Genomic DNA, 11,339 nt, shown 5'->3' with positions numbered 1-11,339 from the left:
AATTTAGCTATGCAATGGAGAATACAACTCTATGTCCAATAAATGTGGTCACTGGTCAATAATGATAATGCGGTTCATGAGCCATGTGAAATTTATAAGCTAATAGGTCTGTTTAGCCTAATTTGACTTTAATTGTCAATTTTATTCAATGTGATAATTTTAAAAGGTTTAAAATAGGGAAAATTACAACACTACAGTATATACTTTGTATTTATACTCACAAGACTAAGTGTACAACAATTGTACATGAAAATAACAACGAAAGCAAATTATTCTAGGCAGAAAACACTATACAAAATGAAAGAATAAATTCTGCTAGAATTAAGCAAAGTAAAATCAAAAGATAGACTAATGAATGCAAGATAACCGTGTATATTGCTTGTGGATTAGAATCTAAGAGAACCCTTAATAACATTAGATAAAAATATGTGTAGTACTTGCTCAACTTGGGAGTTGGAAGCTTGGAACACTATATGTGTAGTATACATGCCATGCCATTTAAATTCAATTGTTCGCTACGCAAGCGAATCCAACGTTATTCACTAGTGAGTATACATCTCAAATGTTTACTCCTCAAGATTGATTCATAAGAATAATCCTTGATTGTCACGTACTAATGCTATAGAACTGTCTTTGTAATCTAAGTACATCAAATTCTTCAAGAGTAGTAAATTGTGTCATGTTTCAGTTTTTCCAGCTTCATTAATTTACATTCTTGTATATTAAAGGAAACAAAATCATACATCTAATAGACTAAAAGTTTGTAGCCATAACCATCACGACTTCAAAGCAATAAACCGAAGTCATAAACAGGTACAATAACATTGAAGTATATATAAGAATGAACTAGAAGAATAGTGATTTTATATCTTATGATATGGTATGGGAACAAAATGATTTATCTTACAGGAATGTGTACACCAAAAAATTACTTCATCTATTCTGTATCAGAACAATAAATCAAACTTTTGTATATTGAATCGAGCTATGAAATCTCCAGCTGTATAAATTTCCTAAGTCCTATGATGATTCCCTGAGTATATTAGTCTATGCTGGTATAATATTATGGCAGGAAGAATTACAAGGATATGGACAATCGATCAGCTTTGTCTCGTTTCGTTCAAAATACCAATCACCAACAGCCTCTGCAATGGTCTGCAGGATATACAAAGTATTATTACTAGTTGAGCTTCTAGGACGATGAAATATAAACAATGTACTAAGAATCAGGATTCATATGTTAGAAATAAACCATGAAGAAGAGATTGTACATGTACCTTCTTGTGCAGTCTAGGGGAGTCAACAGCGAACCAAGTTTCCTGTTGTTCACTTTGGCAATGTGCAAAGCATGAATTTATAAACATTCCTCCACTAGTTGAATGTGTATAGAAAGAGTATGCAGCCTCGAGCATTTCCTGTCGAAAATCTGAAACAAAGATTCCGAATTTTAAGTCCATGATTTGGCTGGATTTTGCCTCATAGCCTAAAGATAACACTTTGATTTATACCTTGTAGTTTCTGAATTTGACTGTCAGTACAAGTTGATACATTATACTTGCAATACTTCCATTCTTTGCTCTGATCAGCCGAAGATGGTACCAAGATATTATGGAACTGCCAAAGCAAATTAAAACCATTAGTACATGAGTTTAATAAATCTAAGAAATACAGGAGCTAAAAGAAGTAGATATAACATATACCTGCCACACATCATATGCAGTGTTTAAGATAAAAATGGGAGTCTTAATGAAACTTAAGACATGTTGTGGAAAGAAGCACTGAAACAAAATAGAGAAACATGTCAGTCCAGAACCTTATAATGTGCACAAAAGCATATTATTACTTTATTAGGTGAATATATCAAGCAGTTTGCATTATCATACTAGCTTAGGATCGATTAGAGAATTGGTGCAATTTTTGTCGAGATTTTCTTCTACTCCTTGCAGTGTAACAACACCATGGTATACGGACCTAATTGTTTCATGCATGGCTACATCTTTTCTGCAAGAACAATGACAAAGATCAAAATTTGGAAAACATAGGGTAGGAAAAGAATAAGCAAAAATTCATAGGACACGAGTAGAAGAGAGGACATACATGTCCAAGAAAAAACCGGCATCACTCAAACATTTGACAGTAGTATTTCTTGGTAGAAACCTGGATAAGTTGTCACAGTGCAGGAACACTGCTAAACCCCCTGCAGAGCAACCAGAAAGCAAAGCCTGCAGAGTACGAACGAAAAGATGTCAAATGCCTATGATTTCGCAAGGTGTTAAGAAGTTTATTACATTTGATTTCATGATATTATCATAGAAATCTACCTTTTCTGCATGTGCCAACCCTTTTGGAAGAAGATCAAGAATCATTGCCTGCCATATTTTTTGCCCTCTAAAGTAAAGCACTGAGGTCTGTCCAATGTTAACATACACAATTAGAGAAATGGAACAGATAATAATCTATTGTAATTCTGAAACCTACACAAGACTGATCTTAAAAACAGATCAGACCAAGCCATTAAGTGAAATATATCTACCCCATTGTCAAACTTGGAATCGCCAGCAAAGGAAGCTCCATCACAGTATCTTAGCTTGACGCGGTTCCAATTGTAGAAGTCTGTTGTCAACGTTATATGAAGCAAACACTGAATCAATATAGCGAAAATAAACAAAGCTCCTCTAAGTTCAAATCACTTTCACATCCTATGCTTCAGGTTATTTTTTAACATGAACATGTCTATTAGTTACTAAGCTGGCTAAACAAGAACCTGGCCTATACACATTATAAATCATTGGAAATGGATAGATTATGATCGTGATCACATTGCAAAAATAAAAATCAAAGACTCATTTTGCAGGGGACTTCACATAGCTATGATGATGAAATTATTATTATTTTAATCCATTATAGCAAATTCAGAAGAAGGCATACATAACTAGATCAGTATGTAAATGTTACTTAGATAAGTTTTTTTGAAGTTAATACAAAATAAGGATAATTTAATACTTGCAATTTGCGTACATAAGACAGAACAAACAAGGTTAATATAAAAGAAAAGGTCCCATTGTCTGATACTTCTTCCTAGAGATTCTCAAACAACCACACAAATTTATCTACTAGACGCTCATGCACTAAACTGACTCTTCTAGCTTGGCCGGTGATTATTTTTCTTTTCAAAATACTATTTCTAATCATACATAAAGGCAAAAAATGCTACAATCCAAAAAGAAAAATAAGATGTGAATAATAGTTGTATGTGATGAGTGATTAAACCAACATGGTGTATGAATTGAGAGTCTATTACAAAGGCGTCTTTTTAGAGTATCAGGTAAATTTAGGTGTAAATTACAAATATGATGTTTTCCCTTGCATATTTGAGGAAATTTTTGAGAGAAAAAGTGTGTAACATACATGGGATTGGGTTTGTACTTCTTCAATGGTATATGTAACTATGTTAGTGTTTAATCACTAGAATTTGGAAATGTGGATACAGCAAAACACAAATTTTAAATGTGGAAAAGGTCTTTAAAAAAAAAAAAAAAAAAAGCTGTAAAGTGTTAAAATAAAAGGCCCATTATGTAGATAACAAATAACTTTAGTGTATGGAAATTTAGGTTGGGTGACATTTTAACTACTAAAAGAAAGAGAGGTGGAAAATGATGTGCATGTACTAGTAGGTCCAAAAACATCAAAATAACTTGCAAGTAAAAGTCAATAATGTAATAAGGAGGGGTAACCATCTGAAACTGAAATCTGAACCATTGATTTTAAAATAGACATGATCTTTATGAAATTTTGTATATACAGGCTTATACAGCTTGATTCATGCAAATTTAGACATTATCCTCACTGACCCACATTTTGGGGGGGGTAAAAGCAACAAAAAAATTCAGTAGTGTTTCTGTTTTTATTACTGCATTCTTCTTCAAACCAACATTTGAAGGCTTTTGTATATATGTGTATTCGGTTCTACATTGCTCTGATTAGGTTGTCGTAAGTTTGAATGATTCCAAACCCATACCACTTGTAAGTTATAGCTGGTTTGGGTGGAATCTTTGGGAAATTAATACTCATCCTAATGGTCCTATTTTAAGAATGGAATTCTTTATTTGTTTAAAAAACCACAGATTTGATTCCTGTACTTGATACCTAGCTAAAGGCAATCTAAACTAGATCTAAGTTTAAAATATACAAATATCAGCTGCAATTGTTCTGAATTTCTAAGTGGATCTCCAATGTTGGTCGAGCAAGACCACTTATAACTTGACTTGCAACATCAACATTTCCTACACCATTTTCGGGCTACAATATTCTCCAATGGTGATCGAGTTACAATACATGTAGAATGACTCAACAGCCAACATATCATCATGAATCAATACCAGATACAGCTACACACTTCAGTGGTCAAGCGAGTTAAGTAAAATTTAAATTCAACTTAATTTAGAAAGTCGGCTATTAATAACATCTTAAAATAAACTTGTTGTGGGTTGAACTAGAGATACAGTCAACGTGTTAGGTAAACATAAACAACTATTAAGATGGGAGGATCATTTTTAAAAACTCAAATCTAACTCCTCTCTTTCGAAAATCTGACATTATTATTATTATTATAGAAAAGGCAAAAATTAGCAAAGTGACAAATGATATAACGTGGTGAACAGAACATAGACATGGCACAAACTATAACACACACAAAGTCACACTGAATTTCTGGCCTAAATCGACATACAAGTCATAATAAGATTTTGGACATAAATCATGGGCAATGCTATAGTAGCAGCAGAGTCAATTAAGTTAAGGACAGCTTAAAGCTATCAAAGTAATTTAGTTAAATCATGTACTATAACAGTGATTAATGTCACCTTTTGCACATGTTGTTTGTTATAATTGAACAAATTTCCAGTCTGTCCTGTCTAGTTAGTTTGTATCAACATGACCATCCCACTTTGTCGTCTCGTGTATTGTTTGCTTGCACAATTACAACTTACTCGATCTAGTTTCTTTCCTAGCTAGCTTCCCTCGTTCTAAAGATTCATAGAGTATGAGTAGAGATGGCCAAAGGGGTAAGTCGGGTTTGGTTGGGTGGACCGCACTAGGCTTAGTGACCCGGTTAATTGATGGTTAGAGCGGAATGGAGGGCTAGGATTTTGATCCATCATGACCCACCTAGGTGGACTAGATAGTGCACCAACTAGTCCAAGCTAGGTTGTGTGCTTGTGTTGTGTTGAGCTAGGCCAGCCGTGTCAAAATTATCCCAATAGCCTATAGCACCTCTAAAAAATTTTATAATACTTCGTAATGCCAGGGCCTAGGAGATTGTTTTTCTACGGTTTGTTGTAGAATGAAAAATAAAATATTACTAACATTCAGTGGCGGATCTTGGACCAAAAAGTATTGAGAGCAGAAGTTTAAACCTTAAATCTTTAATTAAAAGTTTAACTTAAGTAACAAAACCTTTGTGAACACAACTTTTCATATTCATAATTTAGACAATATTCTTCTTGTTTCATACAAAGTATATATTTAAAAATTTAATGAGATCGTCAAACCCCTATATACCTCAATGAAGATCATCCCTGCTAGCATCAATTTGTTAATTTTTAAAAATTTCATCATGATTTCATTAACAAAAGTTTGGTAGTACTAATGAGATTATAATTAAAGCTGACCCATGAGAGATATATTAACCGAAAGTGCCTAACAGAAATTTAGCATATCTTAAAAACCAAGAAAGTAATAAAAATAAAGAAATAGGAACCTACCTGGGTTGAGGGATTCATTGTTGCTTAGGATCCCAGAAAAGACCTCCACCTTAGTCATGTAGTGTGTGGATCCACGACGAGTTTTAGCCCTCTCCATGCATGATTTAACATCATTGCACCACCCACCACCCTACCAAAAACATCATCATATGTGTTTAGCTAATGATCTCCATTTTCAAAGCTAGCATCATCACATGTAGCGATGTACGTACAATGTATGCATAGTTCCTTATCATTTATCGAGTTTGTCACATAGTACTTGTATAGCACAACGTATCAAACGATTAATTATCAATTAAAATAATTGACAGTCGTAATTAAAATCTTAAACTTAGTAATAAATAATTGCCAATCGAGTTCATTAAGGTCAATTTATGGGCAAGGAGATAAAGGACTAAATCGACTATATGAAATCTTAATAACGTACATAGTAGCATCAATATCGCGAATGTAACTTTGTACATCTTTCATCATGTAGTAAATTCAATTATCATTGGAATTATTTAATCTCTAACTCCATACAATTACAATTGAAAGAGAATTTGTTCATAGATAGTTATTACGAGTATAATTTTTGATGACTCTTGATTGGTGCATTTTGATTAGTTACACTAACTATTATTGACCATTAGACGTAGACAACCTCATTTTTCAACTTGAAAATTTAATCGACTAGTCCTTTATTACTAATTGACCACAAAGGAATGCAATTATTCCATCAGCAGCCATATATAACTTTGGATCAATGGCGGCGGGTCCACAATATTCGGTATGTAGTGCAATTAATACACGCAAATTATCACATTTACAACCTTATTCATTCACTAGATAAATACAAATTATACAATTATATGATTAATGTCCAACAAAATTAAATTAATTATATGTTGCTGACTTACTGGATCGTACCAATAATCAAGACTTCTCATTTTAGATACCTTGCATTATTCATAGATCTTATCCAAATTACATTATTTGATCGTGTATATCTTTGTGATATTGTATGTGAAAGTGTCTAAGCATTGCTCTTCTTCAAAGGGTGGGGTACGCATGGCCAATTGGCCTTAACGTGCAAGTAGGTCCATCTAAGGTCTATTGAACATTGACTCTTGAGTGTGAGTGAGTCCAACTAGATGAAGAATTCTCCGTATGTATCGTATGTATCATACAATCAATTACTAATAAGTTGTTTAAGTTTACACGTTACTACTACAAACCAAATTATTTTCTGATCGACTTTATTGATTTGTGACAATCTCATAAATGATTCTAACTTAGTGGATTAGCCGTGAAAGTATGATAACAATAGAATTGTTGCTTTCATTGACATATACCAAATAATACAAACTTTGATATAATAAGGTAAGATACGCAATATCATCAAATTAGGATGACATTGCCTTATGCCAACGCGAATACACGAACATGACCACCTTTTTAACATTGCAAGTAAAATTCTCCAGTTGTTAATAATACTCCGTGTTTGGAGCATATTATATAGGAGTATAGGACTATAATTAGAAGCTCAAAATGTGCAAATTATGTTAGCAAACTTTATTAGCAATTCTAAAGCCGTGACCTTCGGAAATGATAGAAACAAAGCAAGTGGGCGTGCAACGACTGGTTTAACTACTCAATGTTCTTTTTGACATTTGTTTTACATTTTGTTTAACTTTGTTTTCACATAAAAGCCAGGAGAATTAATTCTTTTGAGGGCGTTTCAGATTGCCCCAAAAAACTGCAACAAAGTTGCAACAATACCCAAAGAAGTGACTTTGACATAAGAGAAAGCAAAGAATCTCTACATTCTAGTGTTAATTTATTGGATCAACCTATACAATACCAAATGAATTTTCAAATAATTAACCTTTAGTAATCGCGAATTTAGTATTCAATTTTTTAAAATTGAATAAATAGAAAATTTAATATGGAGTACGTGTATAAATAAAAAATTTACTTTTGACTAGTTCGACTTAAAGGTTAATTGTTAGGCATTATGCACAATGCCGTATTAGTAAAATCACTTTTCAATAAATGTATATGAATACAATAATTATTATGGTTTGCTAATTATTCCTATAATCCTATGTATTGCTAAAATCTCTAAAACGTAGTTAATGGAAATTTCCACCATTATTATAGACTTTGTAGTAGAATTAATAGAAATTACCTCAAATTGCAAAAGCCAGTTGCGTGCGCCAGAACCGAATCCTTTGCTAAAATGATATCCGGGTAAACTCCCATCCAAGCAATCTTCAACCACATAATTAAATCACACCATTTTAATTAACTTATATAAGCATAATAACTAATGAAAAACAATTATTTATAAGGGTAATAATGTAATTTCAAATATTGTTTGAAAATAACGACTTACATGCTCCAAGAGCTGTAGCAGTAGAATTTTTCACCATTGTCATTCCCACCACAAGTCGATGTGGTAGTTGCGAGTTAACACACCACGGTACGCATGTTATCAGCAACAATAAAGCTACAACTAACCGTAACGCCACCATTTTTCGTAACGACGTTATAAACAAATTTACAATGTATGTGTTATGAGAATGTAGATAGAAAGCCCCGGCTAACACAGGGCCGGGGCGTAATAAAATCAAGTTCCGCCAAAGTAATGAACGAGTTTGAAATACCAACTCCTCGGCCTCCAATATAGGAGGATAAGCAAGAGTGTTGTAAAGGAGGGAAAGGAAAGATGGAGGGGAAATGGGAGGGAAATGGAGGTGTGCTGGTTTATATAGGGAGATTGAAGAAAGAGATAAAGAAAAAGATGGGGCCCAATTTCGTTTGTTGTGAAAATGATTGATGGTCAGGGATCGGGCCTCTAACTTTTCACTTTTTTACATTTTGTGTCGTCTCTACTCTTGTTTTGAGTCACCTTTTTTTTTTTCTTTAATTGAAATTTATCAAACATCTATGGGTATTTAAGTTACTTTATCTAATTATTCTAATCTCAACATATTTTTCTTTCTATAATATTAAAAGAATTTATTAATGATCTACTACCTCCATTTTATATTAGTTATAACTTTGGGTATTATTTGTTAACTAGGTTAGTTCCCGTTATTTTAATTACCCCATATTTTCTTTTAACAAATTAATTTATTTATAGCATAAAATATAAAGATTGTGTAAAATATCTTGAACAAAATTGAATAAAAATGGTAAATATTATTCCTCATTTATATAGTTGACAAAAACAAACATCTTTTTAAAACATTTTCCTTAAATAAACTATACTTCGTAATAATTAATTATTAAAAAATAATATAATAAAGGACACACTAGAAATTGACATGTGTCATTGCTAGTGTGTCTATTGATCTTTTATTATTATTATTATCTTTTATCTTTGTTAAACCTTTTATGAAGGATAACCTTCTTAAGTCTGCAAATTTAAAATTGAATTTTCCTTATTTTTGTTAAATCAAAGATTTTTTTAAGGGAAAATTGCATAATTATATATCACTGTATATATGTTATGATAATCATGGTATTTTTAGTAAGTATTTTCTTGGTGATTATTGTTGTTTCCTTATTTCTGTGAGATAATTGATGGTGGGAATATATATTCATATCTTTGTCATTATTGTATTTTTGTCGTCATATTATTTGTTTCTTTAAATAAATTTTTATTTTTTTAAAAAAAAAATATACTATGGACACACTAGGAGATGACACGTGTCATGGCTAGTGTGTCTTTTAGCATATATGAATTTGTCGTCAAAAAAAAAAAAAAAAGTTGTACATTAATAGGCCGTCAATAGTCTCAATATCGTCATCCCGTGTATTAACACAGGTAAATTCTAGTCTAGTAAAATAAAACAAAATAGTGAAGGTGGTGTTTGGTAGAAGTAATTGAGTATGGGGAGTTTGATTGAATTTGAAGCTAACAAACTAAAAGAAAATATAGGGAGGTTTGGTTGGAGAATGGAGGTCTGCCTAAGTTGGTCCCGTGACTGTCGCTTACCTTTGAACTTGTATACTTTGACAAATATTCTGATTTAGATTAGTTAAAGAGTGCTTCAATATTTCTAGCCCAAGATATGGGTGGGTAGAATCTAGTACGCTAGACTTTAGCACAAATTATGGGTACTAGAGATTTTGACGCATGACTATGGTTAACAGATTGATCAAGACATATAACAAGTCATTCTAGTGAGGTTATTCATGTTTAATTGATGATTGTTCATTTTACTACCTCCGATTCTTATTACTCGCAAAAAGGGGTAGAGGTAGTATATTTTTGAAAAACTTAGTCATAATTTAGTCATATTGAGTTTAGTTATGGCCATATTTAGTAAACAGCTTATTGAGGGAAAATTATCTTATTTGACCAACTTTAGCTGATTGACTAGTCAAATAAGCTAATACTAGTGTTTTGTAGCAAGCTTATTGGAAGAGCTTATTTACCTCAATAAGCTTTTTTACAAAACGTTGGTATGAGCAACGTTTCCAAAAAGCTTATTTGGTTAGGTGTTTAAATTATGAATTTGCCCTCTTGTTTTGATTAAGTCCTATGACATACGGTGATACAGCCCTACAACTGCAATTCATTTCTCACTTCTTCCCACCTCCACTCCACATACTCCATTGTAGATCTAATTCTGTTCATTTTCTCAATTTCTTTTCCTCAATTTTTAATTTTATTGAAACAATTTCCTTTAATTTTCTTTGTTTTGATTATTGTTTTTTTTTTTCTTAGTAGATTTAATTATTGGTCATGTGTTAATAAAAAAATAAAAAATTAAAAAATAAATCTGTTTTAATCTAACTTTTAGTAATTCTTATCTCCTCCAAAATTTTTGAAATCCTTAATTAAACCCAAACCAAATAAATCTGTTTATTATTATTATTATTATTATTATTATTATTATTATTATTATTATTATTATTATTATCATCATCATCATTCATGTTTTTTTTAATAATCTGATTTTTTTATGTTAGATTTATTTTTTTTTGAAGAAGAAGAAACAAGTTTTTTTTTTTTTTTTTTTTGACAAGAAAGAAACAGGTTTTATTTAATAAACATAAAATTTTTCAATATCATAAAAATGATTGTAACATTACAAAGTTTATAATGTAATTTTTCTTTTATGAAATAACTAATCCTTCAAAGTTAAAAATGTCAATGTCTTTTTTGGTCATTTTGCATATTTAAACAACTTTAAGTAATCAGCTATTCATCAAATACTTTTATACAATCAATTAATACAATAAGGGCCTGTTCACATTTACTGAACTGAACTGAATTGAGCTGAAATGAATATTTTATGAGAGACGGAAATTAGGAGTTGAACTGGACTGAACTGATTGGAGTTGAACTGAACTGAACTGATTGGAGCTGAACTTAACTGAAATTAAGTAAATGTGAACAAGCCCTAAGTTAGGGCATGTTCTCTTACATTGAAATTCAGTTCAGTTCAGCTCCTAATTTCCTTCTCTTATAAAATATTCATTTCAGTTCAGTTCAGTTCAGCTCAATTCAATTCAGTTCAGTTTTAGTCAAATCAGTTAATAAAATCAACTAGTCAAAATCAGCTAAAACTCAATCAGTTT

General features: G+C 31.7%; 1 protein-coding gene across 1 annotated transcript; it reads right to left on the bottom strand.

Moving 5' to 3' along the window:
- Nucleotides 1-847: 847 nt before the first annotated feature.
- On the bottom strand, nt 848-8,445 carry LOC145606746 (pectin acetylesterase 9-like). The gene is made up of 11 exons (XM_081662569.1): nt 8,140-8,445; nt 7,933-8,015; nt 5,763-5,892; nt 2,534-2,613; nt 2,322-2,408; nt 2,098-2,222; nt 1,884-2,001; nt 1,701-1,778; nt 1,509-1,614; nt 1,278-1,426; nt 848-1,155 (listed from the first exon to the last, which is right to left on the bottom strand). The coding sequence occupies exons 1-11, from the start codon at nt 8,276-8,278 to the stop codon at nt 1,048-1,050; spliced, it is 1,203 nt and encodes a 400-aa protein (XP_081518695.1). The 5' UTR covers nt 8,279-8,445; the 3' UTR covers nt 848-1,047.
- Between the last annotated feature and the right edge of the window lie 2,894 nt (nt 8,446-11,339).

Source organism: Chenopodium album, chromosome 23 (assembly GCF_948465745.1).
Source record: "Chenopodium album chromosome 23, dcCheAlbu1.1, whole genome shotgun sequence".
NCBI lineage: Eukaryota > Viridiplantae > Streptophyta > Magnoliopsida > Caryophyllales > Amaranthaceae > Chenopodium > Chenopodium album.
Note: the sequence above shows the minus strand (reverse complement) of the source record. Positions and strands in the feature narration are given on the sequence as shown.

Excerpts from the sequence above, each read along its gene's own strand:
- LOC145606746 (XM_081662569.1), bottom strand. The coding sequence starts at position 8,278 with ATGGTGGCGTTACGGTTAGTTGTAGCTTTATTGTTGCTGATAACATGC. Across the intron at positions 2,223-2,321 it reads GGTTGGCACATGCAGAAAAG|GCTTTGCTTTCTGGTTGCTC; the intron begins GTAGATTTCTAT and ends CGTACTCTGCAG. Across the intron at positions 1,156-1,277 it reads CCCCTAGACTGCACAAGAAG|ACCATTGCAGAGGCTGTTGG; the intron begins GTACATGTACAA and ends TATATCCTGCAG.